This window comes from Neomonachus schauinslandi, chromosome 5 (assembly GCF_002201575.2).
Source record: "Neomonachus schauinslandi chromosome 5, ASM220157v2, whole genome shotgun sequence".
NCBI classification, from domain to species: Eukaryota; Metazoa; Chordata; class Mammalia; order Carnivora; family Phocidae; genus Neomonachus; species Neomonachus schauinslandi.
The window spans coordinates 72,987,912-73,015,516 of record NC_058407.1 but is presented as its reverse complement, the minus strand read 5'-3'; the positions used below and the strand labels follow the sequence as shown (position 1 = coordinate 73,015,516).

Here is a 27,605-nt window from a genome sequence, read left to right as displayed (position 1 = left end):
GTAACTCATCCCAGAACACAGAATCATATAGCTTGTAACTACATACTTCTCCGGACTACAGCTAAATTCAAAAACAAATACAACCACTATATTACTGATACAGTGTTGACACCTAAATCAGTACAGTGATAGTAAGACACACTGGAGTTGCTGGTAAAATTCTCCAACCATATTGTATGCTCCTTGAAGCAGAATACGGTCTATTTTAAAATCTTACCCACCACTACAGCTACAAAACAGGCACTCAAAAATATGTTAAACTGATAAATGGGTGGATATATTTAAAGTTATTAATAAAGCATCAATAATATTGTTTTACTTGTCTGATTCCAAATATCCTGAGAGTAGTTACCAGAGTGGTTTTGCTGTTATCTTGTAAAATAATGTTCAATACTTAAAAGTTAATTAGAAGAGCTGAAAAAATGACTAGAAAATTCTTTGGAACTCTCTAGTCTCATAAAAAAGCAGACTTGTAAGGAAATTAGAACTGAGTCCAACTTCATTCCTGATGAATTAGTCCATCCCCTGTTTAAATACTTCCAGAAACAGGATGTCCACTAGAGCGCCAGCATACAGTTCTAGGAAACCCATTCCACTGTGGGATACTCTGTGTTACAAAGGTCTTCCTCACAGGGGTGCCTGTGTGCCTCAGTCTGTTGAGCGGCTGCCTTCGGCTGGGGTCATGAATCCAAAGTCCCAGGATCGAGCCTCAGGATGGGCTCCCTGCTCAGCAGGGAGTCTGCTTCTCCCTCTCCCTCTGCCCTTCCCCCTGCTTATGCTCTGTCTCTCTCTCTCTCTCTCTCTCTCAAATAAATAAATAAAATCTTAAAAAAAAAAAAAAGTCTTCCTCCCAGTGGCTTAAACAATGTCTCTTTGTCTCTCCATCCTCTGAGCCAAATTTTTTGCTTCTTCCTTTTTTGTTTCAGTATCAAGTAAGTATACTCCCGTTTCTAAATGAAAATACTTTTAAGAGTATGAAGATATTTATTATGACGAGTCAGGGTCTTTGCAATTTTTAGATTCAGCATTCTTTATTCATATGGCATAGCTTCTATCCCCTTCTTGAAGATGGCAGCCCTCCTAAAATACATAGTGGGCATTTTGATGGTCTCAGATGGAGAGCTGAAAAGTAACACTCCAGATCTCCTCCCACCAGAGCAAAATACAATAGTATTTGATTGAATCACATGAAATTGCCAACACTCAACCATTTTTGACCTACAAAAATGACAATTTCATGTAGTTCAACATAATAGCATTATCTTCTTTGATGTAAGCACTGCACATCCATCAATGCGTCCTCAGATTGCATTAGCTTTTTAGCAGCTGTGTAACACCACTGCTTCATATTAGGTTTGAGGCCAAGTAAATCCTGTAGGTCACTTCCCCATCAACTGCTGGGCTTATGCAATGAATTTTACAGAATTTTATAATGCAGGAATTTACTTACCTGCCACTTACCAGTTTTGTTATCCTTATAAAAGCTTTTTGATCTCTTAGGGTCCCAATGTATCCTGAATCATATAATATTTCCTATGCGCCAGACACTGTTATCAGTGGTTCACATTTGATCTTCACAACCACTGTATGAGCTAGAATCATTATCATTTCCCACATCACAGATGAGGAAACAGACACTGAGAGGTCAAGTGCACACCCTTAACCACTACATCACCTGACTCTCAAAATAAGGAAACTGTCTTTCTCAAATGGTTTTGTGGCGATTTAATAATATATACAATGTGTTTAATTTTTTCACACCTTTCCTTTATCCAGCAAGTTCAATTAGCCGCTAAATACAATGGATTTTAGCTCCTGAATGCTTATCTCTTGCATCTGGTGTTTCCTTTCTATTCTTCCAGACTATTCTCCAGTTACTAACACTTTTAATTCTTCTGAAATGCTGTCTATTAAAATTGCCTCTTAACTGGTTTCTCTTCATCTTTACCCATCTGCTTCTATCCACACTATATAACTCTGGGTCCTATTTCTCATCACTTTCTCAACTTCTACTTTGTTTTTATATCCCCTTTGAGTATTACTTCCTCTTACTAACTCTTTTTACTCCTTCAAGGAGAAAAAAAATAAACAAGCAGAATATTGTTTTCTGTCTATGCTATTTTCCCTGAAAAGTAGGCATCCTTTCCTCTCATTCAGAGGCAAGCTTAAATAAGAATAAAGCCCTAACTAAAATCTTTAAAAAAAGAAAAAAAAAGGGCACCTGGGTGGCTCAGTCGTTAAGCGTCTGCCTTCGGCTCGGGTCATGATCCCAGGGTCCTGGGATCGAGCCCCGCATCGGGCTCCCTGCTCAGCGGGAAGCCTGCTTCTCCCTCTCCCACTCCCCCTGCTTGTGTTCCCTCTCTCGCTGTCTCTCTCTCTGTCAAATATATAAATAAAATCTTTAAAAAAAAAAAAAGAATAAAGCCCAAAAACCAGTTTATAGAATTTCCTTCCATCAACAAAACCAGATGTGAATATTGAGATCAGGTCAGGATTCTGCAAAGCAAGGTGGTCTAACAGCAGAGGCTCTGGAGCCAGATGGCCAGGGCTGGAATCCCCACTCTGTTATTTATAACTGGGTAACGTTTGTCCTGTCACCTGAGCTTTCTGTGCTTTAGTTTCCTCATGTGTAAAATAAGGATTATAATGGCATCACTTCTTAAGGTTATTGTGCAAACAATAAATTGGCCAATATATCTGAAGGGCTGAGAATGGTAGTGAGTATAAAAGATCTTGCATAGGCAATAGGAAAGCCTCATCACTAGGGATCTGCATTGGCCCAGATGCCTGGTCCCATACCTTATGAATATTTATCTCAGTTCCTTTATTGGTCCCTCAAGTAATGTTATTTTCTTTTTCTTTTTTTTTTTTTAAGATTTTATTTATTTATTTAAGAGAGAGAGAATGAGAGAGAGCACATGAGAGGGGGGAGGGTCAGAGGGAGAAGCAGACCCCCTGCCGGGCAGGGAGCCCAATGCGGGACTCGATCCCAGGACCCTGGGATCATGACCTGAGCCAAAGGCAGACCCTTAACGACTGAGCCACCCAGGCGCCCCTGGTTTCCCTTCTTAACATTCATATCCTGATCCTTTTCTCTCTCTCTCTCTCTTTTTTTTTTTTCTTTTCTCTGAAATAGCATCACAGCTTATGTCTTCACACTCCAGCCCTGTGGTGTGGCCAGCTCATGTGGGTCTCATGTTCCCATTTCCCTTGTCAGGGTTAATTTCACTTCTGATCAAAGAAGCTCATTCCAAGGCCCTTACTCGTTGGCTATTGTTTCTTCCTGAACCATTATTTCACAGAAGGATAGCACAAGCCCAGTTAAATCACAGCTCACTTTCCCTGGCTGTAGACTTGGTAAACTCCCGTCGACTTTAACTTTGATTCTGTTTGTTTGTTTGTTTGTTTTAAAGATTTTATTTATTTATTTGAGACAGAGAGAATGAGAGAGAGAGAGAGCACATGAGAGGGGGGAGGGTCAGAGGCAGAAGCAGGCTCCCTGCTGAGCAGGGAGCCTGATGCGGGACTCGATCCAGGGACTCCGGGATCATGACCTGAGCCGAAGGCAGTCGCTTAACCAACTGAGCCACCCAGGTGCCCAAGTAATGTTATTTTCTGAACACTCCTGGTAAGTGCTCATCCCCAGCTAGCTTGACTCTTATGGTCAGTCAGCAGTTCCCCTGGATTGCCCCAGGCCTTTGAGAAAGGGAACTCTAGAGCAAATGACAAGAAACAGCCTATCTTTTTGGAAAATAATCAAAGGAATAATTAGAGGAACAAGAAAGAGGAGCATGGACTCAGGAGAATGTTCTAACATACAAGACAAAAGATAACATAGATCTGGATGAAGGAGGTGACTCATTTGAGTTTTTTGTTTTTTTGTTTTTTTTTTAACAAAAGAGAGTTCACACCACTGGATAACTGATAAATAAAGAAGGTGTGGGAAGGAAAGTCAAGAGGGCTGCAAAACTCGCAGTCTGGTATTTTGGCTGGTGATGTTATCAGCTATATGTGGAGCAAAGACACAGCAGTGATAGGGTAGAGCTGATGAAATTACCATCAGGTATGTAGAGTTTGAAATGAAGCTCAAATAACCACATGGAAATGTCTAGGAGCAGTTAAATATGAAAACCTGGTGCTCAGCATCCCGCTGACCCACTGTCAGTAGGAACAACTTCTGAATTGGCTTATTCTGCCAGTTTTGAGATTAAATTACAGTGACCTATTCTTATCTTCTCACAGTTGAGACACGCTGGTAAAATGGCTGGCTGCAAAGCAATCTATGGCAACAAATAGCGCAAATCTCACTAGGGAAATCTCACCAGAAACTGTAACCTCATTAAGACAATGCACTAACCTGCTAGGATAAACCAGCAACTACAAGCAGATAGAAATGTCTTTTATTTTAAATAAAATAAAATATGATCCCCTCCAGTGATCATCCTTCCATTTGAACGTGGAGATACTCTAGAATACAAATTAACTGAAACAATAATTCTGTCTCCTTGCTTTTATTTCATTAAACAAAGTACGTTTGTGTTGTGATGAGCACTGGGTGTTACATGCAACTAATGAATCGTTGAACACTACATCAAAAATTAATGATGTACTATACGCTGGCTAACTGAACATAACAATTAACAAATAAATAAGTAACAAAGTATGCTTGCATTAGGAAACTGAGTTTCTACTTTATTTTCAAATAACAAGTTACTAACTGGCAAAGTGCAGGTGATAGTTGATATCAAACACCACACTTAAAACCCTTTAAGGCAATATTTTATGACCATCAGCAGCTGACCTCTAAAAGTGAGACTACGTCTAGCCTTCAATTATGCAAGGATTGCAACACATTAAATTTACTTTACACTGAGGGAAATACAAGTTTCAAGGCTAGAATATTCTACAGCAAGGTCATAAATCAGACAAACATTGAGGATTAATAAAAACAAACACAAAGATTACTCTCATAAATTAAAAAAATGCAACCTTTGGGTTGAAGAAAACTTAAAATAGCTAAAATCAGGGAAGTATCATCTTGACCAAATTGTAACTTAGACCATATTTTTCAGCGCAATGATATTTTAAAAACTGTTAATGCTTACCTCTCTCCATTCTTTATTTCCAACTCCTTGCACATATAAGACACAAACTGTAAGAGAAGAAAAAGTAAATATATAAATGTGTTTTATAAATATATGAATGTATATAAATTATTCCTGGCCTTACTCTTGTAAGAAAATTGCTAGTAAAACATCAAATGACTAAAAACTTTTGCAAAGAAACAAAAAGCTGTATCAGATCTTTAGAACCTAACATGCATAGACCGAGGCACAAAAACACAAAATAATTATTTGCTAATGTCTTCATCTACATTATACTACAGACACACATAAGTTTTTAAACTATAGTTTAACAGTTTGAAATATTTCAGTATGTTACTAGACATTAGTCAAGCTCTTCCTAAGATACCCATAATGCTCAACCATCACAGGAAGGACAATCTGGAGCATATCATCCTCTACATTTAATATTTGCAACTCCCACCCTCAATATCTATAAACAGGTAAGAAATCTTGTCAACCACAAAAGGAAGTCACAAAAAGAGAAATGAAGTGTTTGGGGTAAAGATTAAGGGATAAAAAAAAGAGTCCCACTCATTTGTCAAGTGAGCCCCAGAAATTTTTAATACCCACAAACTGTAATGCCTTTTCCCCAATGACTACCTCAAAAATTCTAACATCTCACAAAACCTCGCCCCCTGTAGTTAACCCACATTTGCCCATGTATTTGTAGAGATGGAGAGTTGCAGGATATAAATTTCTAACTATTGCAAGAATGGAAACACTTGTTGATGTATACATTAATGTTGCTGTTTTCTAATTTAAACTTTCTCATTTTACAAGTTATCTCCAATTTTTTAATATACATAATTAGGAATCAAAAAATTGTGTTCATCCAAAACGATTTTATATATTTCTCTTGGTTAAGCATGCCTTTACATGCTCTTTTTATTTACAAAAAAGAAGGAAAAGTATTACTCTGGGACTAAATCACTTAAAATTATGGTCCATTGTGGTCACCTTTCAAATATAATTTCTATCATATGTCATACCATGAGGTTTTGGGTTTTTTTTTTTTTAAAGATTTTATTTATTTATTTGACAGAGAGAGAGAGTGAGCACAAGCAGGGGGAGGGGCAAGCAGAGGGAGAGGGAGAAGCGGGCTCCCTGCTGAACAGGGAGCCCAATGTGGGGCTGGATCTCAGGACCCTGGGATCATGACCTGAGCGGACCAACCAACTGAGCCACCCAGGCGCCCCTGGTTTTAATTTCAAAGTGAACTATCTTACATTTGCATTTTCATCTTATTCTCAAAGTGCTAAGCAACTCCCTCTCTTTAGCCAGACTACTGCCCAGGTAGATGAGAATGCAGGGCTTGACACCATCCCCCATCTTGCTTTCTGTGCTTTAAAACAAATATTTAAACAAGAACTGTAAGTTTCATACAATTTTTGCAAAGTCAGGTTAGAAAAATAAGTAGACTGTTTCAAAAAACAAGTAATAGATACTTACTTGGATCAGATTTAGAGAATGTATCTCTGTCAAGAAGATTTCTGTTGAATAAAAGAAAATGTTAGATGAATATACGGCCAAAATATTTATATGAATACATAAATGTATATAAATATATAAACTGTTTATATATTATATGTAATATATGTGTACAGCACATATTATATCTGTGATATATATCTGCATTATGTATTATATATGTATATTATATATATATACATGACTAAATAAAAATTTGCTAAATATGTGCTTGTACTTATTCAAAGTAAACGTCACTGAAGTTCAGGAAGCCAGGGTAAGGGAGGCCTATTTGCTCAGCCTGGTACTGTAGCCGGTCCATGACAAGACTTTCCACATTCTAAGATTAAATTTTGAGAGATTTAAGTGTTTCAAGTTTCCTTTTGTCCCTTCATTAATCAGTATACAGATGGTCAGAAATCTTTCCTGAATTGAATTATTAGTTACCACTGATACAAAATTGTTTGGGATTCAGAGCACATGATCACATTAGTCCACACAGTTAGAAGGCAACAGTGAAGCGCCATCTATTGACATTTCTGTGACATCAATTCGGAGGAGTTTTATATTGCTACTCTGGTTTGGGAATTTACATTGTATTGATGTTTACATCAATACATTGATGTATTGATTTTTTCAGCGGAAAAAAAAATTTAAAAGGTGGACAAGGCCATTATTAGCATCTATTTCTTCTGACTTACAGATATTTCCATATCTAAACCAGAATAAAAGTGGACAATCAGAAACTGTGGAAGCCTGGATTCCTCTAGTATTGGGCTATCCTATTTACCTTCAATGGTAGTAATGCAGTCCTATACTTTATGCTCATAACAATAACCCTGAGTAATCAAAAAAATTAATTCAGTGTGCCCTGATTAATAAGACAATTGGAAAACTTTCCATCTAAAATGGATTATTTTCCTAAAAATGATAATTTGAAGCTATACCCTTGTATGAAAAAATCTGGCTACCTAGAATGATGACTTGAATGTTCCAAAAGTTAAATTTGTCCTTCTTATTCATCCTTTCTTAATTGGTAATAACTTGTAAGGACAAATTACATTTTTATGCTTAATACTTATACTAAAAATCTCATGTTTAAACTCTCTTATTCCTCCACCCAAGACTACTACTCATGTGCATTTATCTGTACTGCCCATGGTATTTGAAAGGCCTTTTTAAAATATCAATGTGATATCCTTTCTTATTTCAGGTTCTCAAAAGTTACTGCTTCTATGGAATGACTGTACAATAAGAAAATAAAAACACAGTCAACAGAACAATGCAGCACAGACCAAAATAAAAGAAAATGACATTATGTCTTGAAATATTCCTAAAAAGAGAAAATATAAGACATATTTATATTTGGAATAGAGTCAGCTTCAAAGACCACTAGCCAGAAATCAAATTAAAATAATCCTTCTGTACCATAAGCAGACATTGTGACTCCAGCAATCGTTAGCAAACAGTAAATTAAAACATTTCCACTTGAAAAATTACTGTGATATATATTTACAAAGGTGGTTCTACACTTAAGTGGAAGTTCTTCAGCCCTTCCCATATCTTCACCTTTTTGTTCATTAGTGTCCTTAAAAAATGTAATTCAGCTCTTTCTTACAGAATTCGTGATAATCTAGGAGAGATAACAGTGCAAAATATTGCAACGTGGTTGGGATTCAAAAACTATGTTATACACATATTTAAAAGAAAATAATGTGATTTCACTGTCTCTTTAAAAAAAAAAAAACCCTACCACTTTTAACACCAAATATAAAGTAATGGATTTCTAACAACAATAAAAATAAACATCTTTAACCATAGATTCTTTTCTTCTCGCCATTATGAATCATAATATACATGGTAAGATCAAATAAACAAAGAAACAAAAAAATCTTGTATCCTTTATATGGTAAGAAATAAAACTCCATAATCTTTTTATAAATTAGCCCCTGAAATTAGCAATGTAACTTTCCCATTGCTGTTTGACAATACATTTCATCAATAAAATTCAAACATATACAATGTCAAAAGTTTGGAAAAGGCAAATATTCTTAAATAGTATATATACTATAAAAGACCAGTGATTATCAAAATTCATCATAAAGTTTGGGTTGGTGATAGAAATGAAGATTTTTTTTTTTAAAGATTTTATTTATTTATTTGACAGAGAAAGACACAGCGAGAGAGAGAACACAAGCAGGGGGAGTGGGAGAGGGAGAAGCAGGCTTCCCGCAGAGCAGGGAGCCCAACACGGGGCTCGATCCCAGGACCCTGGGATCGTGACCTGAGCCGAAGGCAGACGCTCAACAACTGAGCCACCCAGGCACCCCTGAAATGAAGATTTTTACCTTTTCAATATCTTATTAGAAATAAATCACGTTCACATTAAGTAAAATAAGATCGGTCTTATTGTGAAGGCTGTTTTATAAACAAGAGACTAAGCTGAGGCTCAGAGAGACTGAATAAATGAGTAAGAACACACACAGCCCAGTATCATCCAGTGGAGTCAGGCCTCTGAATCTGACTTCTCTGTTCTTCACAAAATGCCGTACTGTCTGGAGAAGTCCAGAAGAAACAACTTATTTACCTATAAGTGTTGGAAATATGGAAGGCCCCCCATTACACCTATTGGTTGAGCCACTAGAGTATCAAATAAAATAAATTCCTGTCCAAAGACCAATATGAAGAGCAATCCTGACTACAGAATGGAGACAAATAGGAGACCAAACATAACTGTATTTATTCATAGAAAAATATCTTTGCTTCCTATATGAGGCACTGTAAAAAAAAATAATAATAATAATACACACCACTCATTAGTTTTTATGTGGGAAAGTTACACTTCCTTCCATAGAGTTGGGAGGACAATAATTTTACGCCTGTAAGTTTATACTGTGAGCTTGCACTTCAACAGTAGGTTAAAAATCCTGAATGTATCTTTCTATTCTGTAAATCTAGATGTAGCCACAACAAGGAAGAGAGCAAAGTCCTGAAAAGAAATTATGGAAAAATACAGTACATGAGTAAGAAAACTTACATGAAGAAATAAACTAATCAAAATTATAATCTGTGTAGAAACACTCGGTCACAGGCTGGGTGAGTACGGAGTGCGGCCGGAGACTGGGGAGATGGGAGTGATTGACTGCTTTTCTCTGGGGGTGCACTGAGGAGTGGGGCCCCGAGTTGTCCGCTACTCTGGGGCGGAGATTGGGAGGCCGCCATTTTCACTCTCGTCCTCCAAAGCTGTACGGAAAGCTTACAGGGAACAAAAGCTCCTGAGAGCAAACCCCAGCAGATTACTTAGCCCAGACCCGGCAAGGGCGGGGCAATTCCACCTCCAGCAAAGACATTTGGGAACCTCGGCAACAGGCCCCTCCCTGAGAAGATCAGCAAGAAGAACCGGCCAAGACCAAGTTTACCGATCAATGAGAATGGCAGAACGCCAGAGCTAGGGGAATACTGCACATAGAATCCATGGCTTTTTTTACCATGATTCTTTAGTCTTTCAAAGTTAATTTTTTTTAACTGTCGTTTTCTATTTTTTTTGAATTTTTCTTTTTCCCTTTTTAAACCAACATCTTATCAATCCCTTTTTTAAAAACCATTTTTATTTTTCATTTTTAGAGTCATATTCTAACCCTTCATAGTAGTTACCCTTATTTTTGGCATATATATATAAGTTGTTCTCTCTTTAAAATTTTGAGATACAGTTTCTTCTAACAGATCAAAATATACCCTAAATCTCTAGTGTATGGTTTTGTTCTACTCTCCTGCCTGATCACATTCTCTCCCTTTTTTTTTTTTAAACCTCTTCTTTCTTTTTTCAAACAACTTCTTATAAATTCCTTTTATAACATTTTTTATCATTTTCATCTTTACAGTCATATTCCATCCCTTCATCGTTATCAACCTTTATTTTTGTACATATATAAGTTTTTCTTTCTTTAAAATTTTGGAAGGCACTTTCTTCTAACAGACCAAAATACACCCAAAATCTAGTGTGTGGTACTGATCTATGCACCAGCCTGGTCATATTTGATCATATTCCGTTTTTTTTGTTTTGTTCTGTTTTTGTTTGTTTTTATCTTCTTCTTTCTCTCTTTTTTTTTTTTTCCTTTCTTTCCCTTTCTTTTCCCCTGGTTTCAGGTCTTTTCTGATTTATTTAGAATATACTGTCTGGGCACGTTGTTACCCTGTTAGCATTTTGTTATCTCATCCATCTATTCTCCTCTGGACAAAATGACAAGATGGAAAAAATCACCTCAACAAAAAGAACAAGAGGTAGTACTGACTGCCAGGCACCTACTCAATATGGACATTAGTACGATGTTGGACCTACAGTTCAGAATCATGATTTTAAAGATACTAGCTGGGCTTGAAAAAAGCATGGAAGTTATTAGAGAAACCCTTTCTGAAGAAATAAAAGAACTAAAATCTAACCAAGTTGAAATCAAAAAGACTATTAATGAGGTGCAATAAAAAATGGGGGTGCTGGGCGCCTGGGTGGTTCAGTTGGTTAAGCGACTCCCTTCAGCTCAGGTCATGATCCCAGGGTCCTGGGATCGAGTCCCGCATCTGGCTCCCTGCTCTACGGGGAGCCTGCTTCTCCCTCTCCCACTCCCCCTGCTTGTGTTCCCTCTCTCGCTGTGTCTCTCTCTGTCAAATAAATAAATAAAATCTTTAAAAAAAAAATGGGGGTGCTAACTGCTAGGATAAATGAGGCAGAAGAGAGAATCAGTGATATAGAAGACCAAATGATGGAAAATAAAGAGGCTGAGAAAAAGAGAGATAAACAACTACTGGATCACAAGGGCAGAATTCAAGAGATAAGTGATACCATAAAACGAAACAACATTAGAATAATTGGGATCCCAGAAGAAGAAGAAAGAGAGAGAGGGGCAGAAGGTATATTGGAGCAAATTATAGCAGAGAACTTCCCTAATTTAGGGAAGGAAAGAGGCATCAAAACCCAGGAGGCACAGAGAACCCCCCATAAAATCAATAAAAATAGGTCAACACCCCGACATCTACTAGTAAAACGTACGAGTCTCAGAGACAAAGAGAAAATCCTGAAAGCAGCTCGGGAGAAGAGATCTGTAACCTACAATGGTAGAAACATTAGATTGGCAACAGATTATCCACAGAGACCTGGCAGGCCAGAAAGGACTAGCATGATATATTCAGAGCACTAAAACAGAAAAATATGCAGCCAAGAATACTATATCCAGCTAGGCTGTCATTGAAAATAGGAGAGACAAAAAGCTTCCAGGACAAACAAAAACTAAAGGAATTTGCAAACACGAAACCAGCCCTACAAGAAATCTTGAAAGGGGTCCTCTAAGCAAAGAAAGAGCCTAAAAGCAACATAGACCAGAAAGAAACACAGACAATATACAGTAACAGTCACCTTACGGGCAATAAAATGGCACTAAATTCGTATCTTTCAATAGTTACCCTGAAAGTAAATGGGCCAAATGCCCCAATGGAAAGACACAGGCTATCATATTGGATTAAAAAACAAGACCCATCGATATGCTGTCTGCAAGAGACTCATTTTAGACCCAAAGACACTCCCAGATTGAAAGTGAGGGGGTGAAGAACCATTTACCATGCTAACGGACACCAAAAGAAAGCTGGGGTGGCAATCCTTATACCAGACAAATTAGATTTTAAACCAAAGACTGTAATAAGAGATGAGGAAGGACACTATACCCTACTTAAAGGGTCTATCCAACAAGAAGATCTAATAATTGTAAATATCAATGCCCCTAACATGGGAGCAGCCAATTATATAAGGCAATTAATAACAAAAGCAAAGAAACACATCAACAATGATACAATAATACTGGGAGACTTTAATACCCCCCTCACTGAAATGGACAGATCATCTAAGCAAAAGATCAACAAGGAAATAAAGGCTTTAAATGACACACTGGACCAAATGGACTTCACAGACATATTCAGAACATTCCATCCCAAAGCAACAGAATACACATTCTTCTCTAATGCCCATGGAACATTCTCCAGAATAGATCACATCCTAGGTCACAAATCAGGTCTCAACCGGTACCAAAAGATTGGGATCATTCCCTGCCTATTTTCAGACAACAATGCTTTGAAACTAGAACTCAATCACAAGAGGAAAGTCGGAAAGAACTCAAATACATGGAGGCTAAAGAGCATCCTACTAAAGAATGAATGGGTCAACCAGGAAATTAAAGAAGAGTTAAAAAAAATTCATGGAAACAAATGAAAATGAAAACACAACTGTTCAAAATCTTTGGGATGCAGCAAAGGCAGTCCTAAGAGGAAAGTATATAGCAATACGAGCCTTTTTCAAGAAACAAGAAAGGTCTCAAATACACAACCTAACCCTACACCTAAAGGAGCTAGAGAAAAAACAGCAAATAAAGCCTAAACCCAGCAGGAGAAGAGAAATAATAAAGATCAGAGCAGAAATCAATGAAATAGAAACCAAAAGAACAGTAGAACAGATCAATGAAACTAGGAGCTGGTTCTTTGAAAGAATTAACAAGATTGATAAACCCCTGGGCAGACTTACCAAAAAGAAAAGAGAAATGACCCAAATCAACAAAATCATGAATGAAAGAGGAAAGATCACAACCAACACCAAAGAAATACAAACAATTATAAGAACATATTATGAGCAACTCTATGCCAGGAAATTAGATAATCTGGAAGAAATGGATGCATTCCTAGAGATGTATCAACTACCAAAACTGAACCAGGAAGAAATAGAAAACCTGAACAGACCTATAACCACTAAGGAAATTGAAGCAGTCATCAAAAATCTCCCAACAATCAAAAGCCCAGGGCCCAATGGCTTCCCAGGGGAATTCTACCAAACATTTCAAGAAGTATTAATACCTATTCTTCTGGAACTGTTCCAAAAAATAGAAATGGAAGGAAAACTTCCAAACTCGTTTTATGAGGCCACCATTACCTTGATCCCAAAACCAGACAAAGACCCCATCAAAAAGGAGAATTAGAGACCAACAGCCTTGATGAACATGGATGCAAAAATTCTCACCAAAATGCTAGCCAATAGGATCCAACAGTACATTAAAAGGATTATTCACCACGACCAAGTGTGATTTATCCCTGGGCTGCAAGGTTGGTTCAACATCCGCAAATCAATCAACATGATACAATACCTTAACAAAAGAAAGAACAAGAATCATGATCCTCTGAATAGATGCAGAAAAAGCATTTGACAAAGTACAGCATCCTTTCTTGATCAAAACTCTTCAGAGTATAGGGATCGAGGGTACATACCTCAATATCATAAAAGCCATCTATGAAAAACCTACAGCAAATATCATTCCCAATGGGGAAAACCTGAGAGCTTTCCCCCTAAGGTCAGGAATGCGGCAGAGATGTCCACTATCACCACTGCTATTCAACACAGTATTAGAAGTCCTAGCCACAGCAATCAGACAACAGAAAGAAATAAAAGGCATCCAAATTGGCAAAGAAGAAGTCAAATTCTCACTCTTTGCAGATGATATGATACTTTATGTGGAAAACCCAAAAGACTCCACTCCAAAACTGCTAGAACTCATACAGGAATTCAGTAAAGTGGCAGGATATAAAATCAATGCACAGTAATCAGTGGCATTCCTATACACCAACAATAAGACAGAAGAAAGAGAAATTAAGGAGTCGATCCCATTTACAATTGCACCCAAAACCATAAGATACCTAGGAATAAATCTAACCAAAGAGGCAAAGGATCTGTACTCAGAAAACTATAAAACAGTCATGAAAGACATTGAGGAAGACACAAAGAAATGGAAAAACGTTCCCTGCTCATGGATTGGAAGAACAAGTATTGTGAAGATGTCAATCTTCACTACCTAGAGCAATCTACACATTCAATGCAATCCCCATCAAAATACCATCCACTTTTTTCAAAGAAATGGAACAAATAATCCTAAAATTTGTATGGAGCCAGAAAAGACCCCGAATAGCCAAGGAATGTTGAAAAAGAAAAGCAAAGCTGGTGGTATCACAATTCCGGACTTCAAGCTCTATTACAAAGCTGTCATCATCAAGACAGTATGGTACTGGCACAAAAACAGACACATAGATCAATGGAACAGAATAGAGAGCCCAGAAATGGACCCTCAACTCTATGGTCAACTAATCTTTGACAAAGTAGGAAAGAATGTCCAATGAAAAAAAGAGAGTCTCTTCAACAAATGGTGTTGGGAAAATTGGACAGCCACATGCAGAAGAATGAAACTGGACCATTTCCTTACACCACACACAAAAATAGACTCTAAATGGTTGAAAGACCTAAATGTGAGACAGGAGTCCATCAACATCCTAAAGGAGAACACAGGCAGCAACCTCTTCAACCTCAGCCGCAGCAACTTCTTCCTAGAAACACAGCCAAAGGCAAGGGAAGCAAGGGCAAAAGTGAACTATTGGGACTTCGTCAAGATAAAAAGTTTTTGCACAGCAAAGAAACAGTCAACAAAACCAAGGGACAACTGACAGAATGGGAGAAGATATTTGCAAATGACATATCAGATAAAGGGCTAGTATCCAAAATCTATAAAGAACTTATCAAACTCAACATCCAAAGAACAAAGAATCCAATCAAGAAACGGGCAGAAGACACGAACAGACATTTTTCCAAAGAAGACATCCAAATGGCCAACAGACACATGAAAAAGTGCTCAACATCGCTCGGCATCAGGGAAATCCAAATCAAAACCTCAATGAGATACCACCTCACACCAGTCAGAATGGCTAAAATTAATAAGTCAGGAAATGATGGATGTTGGCTGGGATGCGGAGAAAGGGGAACCCTCCTACACTGTTGGTGGGAATGCAAGCTGGTGCAACCACTCTGGAAAACAGTATGGAAGTTCCTCAGAAAGCTGAAAACAGAGCTACCATACGGTCCAGCAATTGCACTACTGGGTATTTACCCCAAAGATTACAAATGTAGGGACCCAAAGGGGTACATGCACCCTGATGTTTATAGCAGCAATGTCCACAATAGCCAAACTCTGGAAAGAGCCAAGATGTCCATCGACAGATGAATGGATAAAGAGGAAGTGGTATATATATACAATGGAATATTATGCAGCCATCAAAAGGAATGAGATCTTGCCATTTGCAACGACGTGGATGGAACTGGAGGGAGTTATGCTGAGCGAAATAAGTCAATCAGAGAAAGACATGTATCATATGACCTCACTGATATGAGGAATTCTTAATCTCAGGAAACAAACTGAGGTTGCGGGAGTGGTGGGGGTGGGAGGGATGGGGTGGCTGGGTGATAGACATTGGGGAGGGTATGTGCTATGGTGAGTGTTGTGAATTGTGTAAGACTGTTGAATCACAGATCTGTACCTCTGAAGCAAATAATGTAATATGTGTTAAGAAAAAAAAAAGAAGATAGCAGGAGGAGAACAATTAAGGGGGGAAATCAGAGGGGAGACGAACCATGGGAGATGATGTACTCTGAAAAACAAACTGAAGGTTCTAGAGGGGAGAGGGCTGGGAGGATGGATTAGCCTGGTGATGGGTATTAAAGAGGGCACATTCTGCATGGAGCACTGGGTGTTATGCACAATGAATCATGGAACACTACATCAAAAACTAATGATGTATGGTGATTAACATAACAATAAAAAACTTTTAAAAAAAAGAAAAGAAAGAACTTGACATTGGAAGACATTCATAAACAATAAAATGACTACAAGTTTGAAAAAAAAAATTATAATCTGTGAATTGCCTGAGTTGTTCTAGTAAGCAGTCATCCTCAAATTTCAATTAAGATTCCTAGACTTAAAAGAATACAATTGAAATAGCATCACTAAAGCTGAGGCCCAATCAATTAAACCCTAACCTGCAGGAAGAAATACCAGGTTAATGGAAGAGGCATATTTTGCACAAAACCTGAAATAGGAGAGTAGATAAAGCAAGAATAGTAACACCTTTCCAGGATCATCCAGGAGAAAGGCTTTCCTGACTCCCCCCTTAACTATTTAATCCTCATAGGTATTGATCCCTTATAACCCTTACAATAGACTGATGCATCAAGCTACCCTCCCTTGATGACAACAGTCAGTTAGTTCATCCTATAAGCCTGCCTGCTCTGATTTTATGCCCAAGTCACCTTCTGATTTTAAGGTAGTTCTCATACCGTTATTAGCACAGAACTGTACTGAATGGCCAACATGAATATTACAGTTTTCTTGGCGATTGTAGTTTTTATTCTCAGAACTACTCTCATTGTAGTTTTTATTCTCATTCCAAGACCCATACTGCACAGCTGGTTATCCCCTTAAAATGCCTCTAAGCTAAAGACTCTTGTCTTTCTCTAACTGGAAAATAGCAACTCCCTTTCTGCAAGTATTTCTCAAGCAAATACTCTATGCCCAAGACATAACTAAACACCACCAAAGATAGAGTAAATATTAAAAACACGTTCCCTTATTTGAAGAAGCCTGAATTGTACTAGGTAGACAAACTCACAGAAATAACTAAATAGCAGGGGCGCCTGGGTGGCTCAGCCAGTTAAGTGTCTAACTTGGTTTCAGTTGAGGTCATGATCTCACAGTTGTGAGATCGAGCCCGGCACTGGGCTCCACACTAAGCATGGAGCCTGCTTAAGATTCTCTCTCTCTCTCTCTCTCCCCCTAAAAAAAAAAAAAAAAAAAAAAATCTAAATAGCAATATTGGACTGTATATAAAATAACAGTTTGTTATGGGGAGAAAGAACAGTCCTAAAAATAGAGTCAGACTGATGAAGATACAATGTTAAAAAAAATTAGGTACAATGGTTAGCTCTTATCCCAACTATTTTTAAAACTATACTAGAGAAAGAAACAATTTATAGGTAGGTCTATATAATGAAAAACTCAACAAATGAGTATCTTGAAATGAGTACCTTATTTTTCAAAAGTTCAAGTATACTTCTCTGTTATATTTATATATAATGAAGCTTTATGAGTGGAATATTAAAGGTTCTAACTCTTCGTATCTACAGTGAGCATACAATAACATGATCTATTAAGGTAAAAGGTAAGTTAACCTAAAAGTTGTAGGCCTGCTGCTCTCTCTTTCCCACTCAGTAAATGAAATCACCTAATAAATATTCTTCTTTGGCAGTGTGGTAAATATTGAAATTTTTTTTTTTAAGATTTTATTTATTTATTTGAGACAGAGAGAATGAGAGAGAGAGAGCACATAAGAGGGGGGAGGGTCAGAGGGAGAAGCAGGCTCCCTGCCGGGCAGGGAGCCCGATGCGGGACTCGATCCAGGGACTCCAGGATCATGACCTGAGCCGAAGGCAGTCGCTTAACCAACTGAGCCACCCAGGCGCCCAAATATTGAATTTTTTTAAAAAATTCTTCAAAAAGGAAACAAATATCATTATCCTAACACAGATGCATTTTGGAGAAGAAAATCTACTTGATGTATTATGAATTTTAAAGTTAATAGTTCCACAGTAAAAACAACTTCATTATCTGTGACCCTTTAAAGTGCTAATTTAACAAAACGAACACGATAGGTGTTTTAGGGAATAAATCTTCAAACTGAAGATACGAAGTGAGTTCCAAAAAGCATGCCACTTGCGTGGCCAACAAAGCTTCAGCAGGTAAAGGGAGTGTACTGCTGTCCCTGATCGGAACTGTTTGATTTATTTCTAGTAAGAACACAAAGAAAGGTTACAAATCGAGCCAAATGAGATGCTGTTCCATTTCATTTTCCACAGAAGCAAAAATAATGCTTCATCATTTTACAGAGCCCAGCATAAATTGTCCACAAGTGGACAGAGAACCACATCCCTGCATCATGCAGTCTCCCCCTCAAAGTTGCTCTGTTTCTATAAACAGAATGACTCTGGGTTTAAGATTTAAGAACTTATTGGGAGCCGTTTATTTACCTGTCTTCAGCATAGTGTGGGCATCGCTGACTGGAGACAGCCGCGGTACCTAGCACAGAAACAAGGCTCAAGCAGCGGCCGCTGAATGAACGAACGGTTTTAGTATCCAGTCAAAAGCATCAGCTTTTTTCACTGTAGATACAGTGAAGTGTCTTATTATGAAAAGAACAGAAGAGGAGGCATTTCGGGCCTTTGCCCTAATAAGTAATCCATTAACTGAAAAAACACCAGCCCGACTGCTTTACTGGCATCATAAACATGCTCCATGTCACTAGGCCAGGCCCAGGGCCCTTCCTGTGGGCACTATATTGTCTTATAGACTAGAAGGAGGACGTTCTTGGGGGATATGTATATAAATATGTATATACTTATATATATATAAATTTATATATTTTAATAAACATACACACAAAATGGTTTTCAGAGGTTTTTATATATAAAGACAAGGAAATCAAAACTTTTGAGCAACTGAAAGGAAATTTATCTCATCTCTGAAGTGATGTGAATGTAATATTTCATCTCCTTTGACTCATGTATTCAATCTTTTTTATTATTATCATCCTTCATTGAAGAAATATTATCTCTGGGAATTTAGCACAGAAATTTAAGGGAAAAAAAAACATTTTTCCTGAAACTACAATTTCTATGGCAAAGGGGAAACCGATTATGCATAGGCAAAAAGTAAAGCTTTCAGAAATGAATAAATGAAGTATTTTGAAACTGAGGCTTACTGAAAAGTTGAAGTCAGCTAGAATCTAAGATATCAAGTAATTCTGAAGGATGGGGTCATTGGAAAGTACTTAACAAGATTATCTGGCTTTCAAGAAAGTAAGAATAGACTTTCAGGTTTGAAGTTGTGCAAGTAGACTACAAATTCAGCTCAATAGCTGCATCTCATAGCCTGAGCAACCAAGGAGAACTCTAGCATACGTGACACGCATTACCCCACAAAAACTGGAAATAAAATAAATTTTAGGTTGTTTTTCAGTTTTCCGAAATTGGTTGTTTAAAGTATTTATATATTAGTACTGCAGAGTTGAAAGGATCAGTGATAAAAATCTTTTTTCTTTTTTTTTAAAGATTTTATTTATTTATTTGAGAGAGAGTGCAGGAAAGAGCACGAGTGGGGTGGGGGAGGGGGCGGCACAGGGAGCAGCACACTCCCCGCTGAGCAGGGAGCCTGACTCAGGGCTCCATCCCAGGACCCCAGGATCAGGACCTGAGCAGAAGGCAGACGCTCAACCGACTGAACCACCCAGGTGCCCCAAAATATATTTTCAATCCTTGCATGGGTTGAACTCAGTTTAGATATTAAAAGAAATTACAGGGGCAGATCATTAACGGTGAAAACTTTTATGTTTCTCTAAAGGTATTCAGTATGACTGATATTCTTGGAAATTCCTTAAAAGAAAACCCAGGCTTTTTCAGAATGGGACATGTCAGAGTTCTGGCTTGCCTGAGCTAAGGTAAACAGAAGAACCCACTGGTCTGAAGTAATGTAAGGTTAACTCAGTAATACAAGCTTTCAGAAAAAGGTACAAAACCCAATCCCTGCTTTAAGCGGGAGAAGAGATACATAACATTTAACAAAAGTGGACAGGATAAAAAGACACTGAGAACAGGATATGGGGCTTCTTTAAAACCAAAAGCTCACATACAAAACTAATCTCATTATATTTTCCCCAATCTTGCAGCTCCGTTCCGTATCTCAGTAAGTGGCAACCACAGAAGGCAGAATAATGCCCCCTCCCAAACTTATCAGGCAGGTCCTCATCCCCAGAACCTAAATGTGACCTTATTAGGGGGAAAAAAAGTTCTGCACAGATGTGATTAAATTATGGATCCTGAGATGAGGGGATTATCCTGGATTATGTGGGTGAGCCCTGAACACAATCACATATATCCTTGTAAGAAGCCAGAGGGAGATTTGACACAGACAGGGGACAATGACGTGAACAAAGCAGAGAGAAGTGAGAAAACTCTGGCCTTGGAGACCCGAAGGGATGCAGCCACAAGCCAGGGCATGCCGGCAGCCACCAGAAGCTGGAAAAGGCAAGGAATGGATTCTCTGTCACAGCCCCAGAGGGAGAGCAGCCTGGCCAACATCTCGGTTTCTGCTACTGACTTCACACTTCTGGCCTCCAAAACTGTGAGAGAATAAATTTCTGTTGTTGCAAGCCAACAAGTTGGTGGGCATTTGTTACAACAGCTGTGGGATCCTCACACAGCAACATGGTCCAACCCACCTCTCTTTCTCTTCCAGAGTCATCCTCCCCAAACCCTCGGTTCCCTATTCCTCTCTCCCCTGATGCTCTGCTCCATCTTGGCTTCTGCGTACAAGTCCCAACTACTTCCCAGACCTTAAAGCTCTTAAGTGACCTTCCTGCCTCCCATGTCCCAGTTCATTCCTCAAGATGCCTCCAAGAGCAATAGAGATACTATAGAGACACAGGAACCCTAACCTAATCAAATGGCCCAATGGCATAAAACCCATGACCTACAGAAACTCCAAACTCCTTAACGTAGAACTAAATACCTGCTACATTCTGACCCTGGCTTTATCTCCAGCTGCACCTCTATCCATCTTCCATACCATAGACTCTGCTCCAGACATTTCAGATTTTTTGCAGTCCCTTAAACTAATATTGCCTCACATTTCTGTATTCACGTTTTACCCACAGCATCCCCTTTCCCGAAATTTCCTCACCAACCTCATTCCTGGTGAGGAATGTGAATTCCTCTCTCAGCCTCTTCCCACTGCTGTGTTCTGGGATGGTACCACTGATTATTCTCTCTTGTGTGCCCCATTATACCCAGCTTGAACCTCTATCACAAATTCTACACCTGTTATTTATTTAATGAACAGGGTGCCAGGCTCTGTGCTGAGCATTTTCAATAAATCATTTCATTTAACCCTCAACACAATCCTAAAAATGTAGCAATTATTATCAGACTCCATATTCCAGAGGAGAGAACAATATTCAGAGATGTTAAATAAAGTGCTAAAAGTCACAAGCATTGTTAAGTGCTTACGGTACATTTTTGTAATTTATAATTTTGATTTTGATTTTTTATTTTTGCGATTTATAATTTTGATTTTGATTTTTTATTTTTGTATTGGTTATATTGACTGTCTCTATTCCTGAGAACAAAATGAAATGAAAGGCAACTACTGTTATCATTCATCACTTTAGAAGCTCTAGGAAACAAGAGACAAAGTGGAAATGAGACATAGTATTGTAAATTATCATTACATGCAGAGTTAATTTTGTACCTAGAAAAAAAACCAAGAGAATTAATTAATAAAATCTTTCAAAATTAATAAGATAATTCAGTAAAGCAATTGGAGGCATGATGAATACATAAAAGTCAATAACTGTCCCAGGTATCAACTGTTAATAATTCTCCTATCCCTTGTGGACTATTTGGTTACTGAAGTAATGTGCAGGCTTTGCAGCTCTTACAGTATACTATAACCTTGCTACCAAGTCTCAGACCAAATTCTGCCCAAAAAACACTTGTTACCAAACAGTCACACAATATGCTCTACACATTTAACCGAGTTCCAGCTCTCTGTTGCTTTCAGGAATTCCAAACAGCACCGTCAGGCTTATGTGATAATATTCTGGTAGCAAGATTTACCTAACCTTCTGGTCAAATCAGTCTAGAGAATCCTCTAAACATTCTGCACCCATAGCCAATTAAGTCCTTAGGCCTAGAGCACCACTACAAATGGCAGAACCACAGGATTCACCAGGTATGTATGACCTGTTCACTTCCACAATATTTCTAGCTAATACACGTATCTTTCTTTAAAACAGCGTTACTCAGATATAATTCTCATACTGTAAAGGTCACCTTTTTAAAGTGCACAGTTCAGCAGCTTATAGTCTATTTCACAGAGCTGTGCAATCATCTTTACTATCTAATGTTAAAACACTGGCACCACCCACACCCACACCTCCCGAAAAACCTCTACCCATTAGTAGTCAGTCCCTATGCCACCTCCCACAGCCCCTGGTAACCACTAATCCACTTCTTGTCTCCATGTATTTGGCTATTCTGGACATTTCATATAAATGGAATCATACAATATATGGTCTTTTCTGACTAGTTTATTTCACTTAGCCTAACGTTTTTAAGGTTCACCCATGTTGTAGCAAGTATCAGTGCTTTATTCCTTTTTAATGCCAAATTATATTCCATTGTATGGATACACCACATGCTCATTAGATAATACACATTTGGGCTGTTTCCACTTTTTGGCTATTATCAATAATGCTGCCATGGACATTTGCATATGAGTTTTTGTGTGGACACATGATTTCATTTCTCTTGGCTATATACTTAAGAGTAGAATTTCTAGTTTACAGGGTAACTCTATTTTTAACATTTGGAGAACTGCCAAGCTGTTTTTCGAAGTGGCTGTACCACTTGACATTCCCACCAGCAATGCGTGAGGGTTCCAGTTTCTCCATATCCTTTCCAGTGCTTATTATTGTCTGTCTTTTTTATTATAATCATCTAGTGGTGTAAAGTGGTCAGTCCACAAATCTGATCACCATACATATCGCCATTAAAAAAAAGTCATTTCTGGGGGCGCCTGGGTGGCTCAGTCATTGAGCGCCTGCCTTCGGCTCAGGTCATGATCCCAGGGTCCTGGGATCGAGTCCCACATCGGGCTCCCTGCTCGGCAGGAAGCCTGCTTCTCCCTCTCCCACTCCCCCTGCTTGTGTTCCTGCTCTCGCTATGTCTCTCTCTGTCAAATAAATAAATAAAATCTTTAAAAAAAAAAAAAAGTCATTTCTGACATCCATAGTAATTACAATATCCTCTGGTGTTGACCAAGATAAAGATAGTGTGACAGTCCAGAGTAGGCATTTCTGGAGTGTGGACTTCTGATTAATTTCAAATACTAACAGATCCCACCCAAATATGTAGTTCTAAGATATTTTAGATTTAACTCTACAATGTAACACACACATTTCTATGATACTGTCTCTGTTGAAATATTTTAAATTATGGAAATATATATTTATTTATATATATCACATTTATTTATTTATTTATTTATTTATATATTTAAAAATAATATTTAAATTTTGGAAAATATAACATCAGCCAGAATCAATTAGAAAAGATTAGAAAAAACGTAACATACTATTTTTTAAATCTTGGCGTGAAGAATACTTTCTAAGCTTTACTCAAAGCTCAGAGAAAAGATTAACTTATTTGATAATGAATGCATTTTAAAACTTCTATACAGAAATGATACAATAATTAAAATACAATGTTTGTTACATCTATGCTGGATAAAATGTTAAAGCTATAAATATGCAAAGCATTCTCTAAATAATGGGCTAAAGAAGGGAATAGGCATTTATTCATTGAACGTATTAAATGAAGTTCATACTCAAGAGTAATCAGTGACATACAAATAAAATAAACAAGATACTGTTCTGTGATACAGATATATAAATATTCACTGCATGAGTTATGGCTCATTTAGTTCTAAGTGACATAAAAGAGGGAAATACATGATGAAAATATGGAGATGTTTTATGGAACCCAGAGTTAGGAATGTAACTGACCCTATGGAAAGAACTAAAACAAGAACAGAACCACGAAGCCCTGACAAATCAACAGAGACCAGCACCATGAGTCAAGGAGCAGGACTCCAGGGTTAAACAGGCAGCAAGACCACATGCCAGGCCCTGCAGCAAAAGGGCATACTGCAATTTCCCAGTGGCCTGTGAACAGCAGAATTATAACAATAGCAGAGAGGGCTCTGTGCAGGTGGCAGAGAAGGAAAAGGGGTTAACTGGGATGGCAGCTGAGGTCATTCACTTGGAGATGCATGCTCTGAGTTCCTGCTCTCTAGGCAGGGGGCAGGCACCACGTTTGTACAAAGGAAGTTGGGTTCAGACATTTATATCCGGAAGGGAAAATCCAAGAACAAACTGGACCACCATCTTGTCAAAGTCATCATAACATGGATATTAATGGATATATGCCTTAAATATATCTCAATAAAGGCACAGAGAGATTTGTTCTGGTTGATATGCTCTATCACGGGGCGGAATCTGGGGTGATTTGTACATTCTCCTTTGTTCTTTCCAATGTTGCTTGGTTTTGTGTGTGTGTGTGCATCTATGTGTGAGTGTGTTTTTACATGCGCATGTAACACTTTTCTAAAACTTAAGAGATTTTTTTTAGAGAGCCTTCACTATCTTCATGAGGTAATCCACTGTTTTCCAACTATTCCTGTTGAATGGCAGTATAAAAATAAGAGTTCCTTGGGGCACTTGGGTGGCTCAGTCAGTTAAGCATCTGCCGTCAGCTCAGGTCATGATCTCAGGATTCTGGGATGGAGCCCCGAGTCAGGCTCCCTGCTCAGCGGGGAGTCTGCTTCTCTCTCTCCCTCTGCCTGCCGTTCCCCCTGCTTGTGCTCTCTCTCTCTCTGACAAATAAATAAAATCTTTAAAAAAAAAAAAAAAAGAGTTCTTTGCTAAGTGATAAGAACTTTCTATATACTGTAATGATTTTATACCATACAATCCTCATAGCAACTATTTGAAAAGGAGCTTCTCTCCTCATTTATAAACCAAAGCAGAGAGAGATTAACTTATCTAAACTTAGTTGGCAAAATATGAGCTCTGCTCCTTAATACATTACACCATTTCCCTTATTATGTTACAACACTTGAGACTGTATCATCATTTTCCTCAATCCCTCCTCCTGCCTGCTCTACAAGTAATAGCTGCTTTCAGCTCACTTGCTAACAGCTAGGTGGGAAATGACCTTGCACATATTTTAAACAATTTTCAGGGTTTATTACTTCTCCCGGAGTCACTGCATGAAGCATGTTTGCAGGTGACAATCACTTGTCCAAACACCAAGAGCTAGGGACCGTGAGAGGTCCACAAATCACCACCAAGTAGAAAGCTGAAGGCTAACACTACATCAGCTCAGAGGTAATTGCCTTCCACACCACTTCAAAAATATATTGGTCACATGACTACATTTTCTAACTCTTTGTTTCTTTGTCTGTTAGTTGTTGAGCAACGTATTGCTTCTATAGGGTAAAAAGTAATGTGTCTTCCGGCTCAACATTTCAAAAAAAAAATCTTTATATGCAAGTTGTCTTGAGTCAGCTGTCTTTAAGACTTAAGCAACCAATGCATAGGCTATGCCAATGAGAAAAAATAACATGCTATGAAAGTAAGGTTAGGTTGGCTCAGTTTGGTTTTTATTGGTTCTCCAGATTTTAAGGAACATCTTCTGTAATTTCTTTGGATCACTGATCATTGAACAACTGAAAGGTCCTTAAGAGCAATCTGAGAATCAGCAACAGAGTTTCAAGAGAAGGAATTAATCCGGAAAAGAAATCTGTAAACATAAACGACCAGGGGAGACAGGGAGACTGCAAATAATTTTCTAATATGCATCTGTTATCCTTGTCACAAATGATTAGACCAGGAATTTAACCCCTGACTCAAAAACACTCATCTAGGGTCCAGAAAATAAGTAAATAAACAAATAAAGCTCATTAGCTACTATGAAGCCATGCTACCTACAATATTTTACAAATCCTAGAAAATAACAGAATGAAACAAGTATAGGCAATTGTTCAGCCATGTCTCCCTGTTCCTGCCTTTACACAACTGATTTTTTTCTCAAATCAATTGATGTTACACTCTTCCCTGTACTTATGCCTTCCGGTCATGGTTCCCATTCATCTGGGATGCTCTACTTTCCTCTCTTCAACTATACATTGAATAAATAATTATTAAACACTATATGCAAAACATTGGTCTAGATACTAAATGGATACAAAGGTGAGTAAGAGGGGCGTCTGGGTGGCTCAGTGGGTTAAGTGTCTTTCGGTTCAGGTCATGATCCCGGGGTCCTCCGACCGAGCCCCGCATCAGGCTCCCTGCTCGGCGGGAACGGGAAACCTGTTTCCCCCTCTCCCACTGCCTACTGCTCCCCCTGCTTGTGCTCTTTCTCTCTCTCTCTCTCTCTCTCTGTCAAATAAATAAATAAAATCTTTCAAGAAAAGGTGAGTAAGACACAGTTCCTGTCCTACAGGAATTTATAATTTAACGATTGTCTAATACTCTTTCAAATGTTTATTCGACAAGCGCTAAGTTATTAAGTGACAAAAAAAGGATTTGTTTTTGGAGACTGTGATAGGAACACATGGGCTCCTGACTCTAGATTATTTATATTCTATTAAGGGGACAAATCTGTAAACAAATATGTGCAGCAGAATGTGGAATGTGTATAATAAATTCGTTACAGATGACAGAAAGGGAGGAATAGTCAATTCTACTCGAAGGATCAGGGAAAGTAGCCTATCAAGTCTATCGAGTCTATGGAGTGAGATAATGAAGTGAGGCAGAACTATTCCCGTGAGAACTGACGCTTGAGTACCATAGTTCTCTCAGGAAACGCAGGTGGTCTGAAATGACTTTGAGTTTAGGAGTTTTTAGAGGCCAGTGGGGAGGAAGAGGGTGGTGGGACATGGAGAGAAGAGATGAGGCTGAAAAGCTAGGTCAGGGTTTGTAAGGTTCTCATGGACTTCATACATAGGCAATTAAAGGTTTTTAAACAAGAGAGTAAGAGTATGATGGTATTTGCTTTCTGAACAGGCCTCCAGCAGTTCAATGTGCAGGATAAATGGCAGGAAGGAGGAGGATGGCCAGAGCAGTCAGAGGCAGAGAAGTCAGCCATGTTAAAGAGGCAAGAGGGGCGCCTGGGTGGCTCAGTTGGTTAAGCGACTGCCTTCGGCTCAGGTCATGATCCTGGAGTCCCGGGATCGAGTCCCGCATCGGGCTCCCTGCTCGGCGGGGAGTCTGCTTCTCCCTCTGGCCCTCCCCCTCTCATGCTCTCTCTCTCTCTCTCATTCTCTCTCTCAAATAAATAAATAAAATCTTTAAAAAAATAAAAAAAAATAAAATAAAGAGGCAAGAGATTAAGGCTTGAGGCTCAACTGGCAGAAATTCGACAGGGCTTGGGGAAATAGAGAAAATGGTGAGGAGGATGTATTCCCTTGAGGGAAGCAAACTGGAATTCTCAGG

At 38.4% G+C, this 27,605-nt stretch overlaps 1 protein-coding gene across 1 annotated transcript in view; it reads right to left on the bottom strand.

The window, feature by feature from the left end:
* The window catches only part of CPNE8 (copine 8), a 227,887-nt gene that overhangs the window by 184,571 nt on the left and 15,711 nt on the right, over window positions 1-27,605 (bottom strand). Inside the window, exons 2-3 of the mRNA XM_021690383.1 lie at window positions 6,576-6,616; window positions 5,106-5,152 (exon numbers count right to left, since the gene is read on the bottom strand). Coding sequence (XP_021546058.1) covers window positions 5,106-5,152; window positions 6,576-6,616 — 88 coding nt within the window. The remainder of the gene's footprint in view (window positions 1-5,105; window positions 5,153-6,575; window positions 6,617-27,605) is intronic.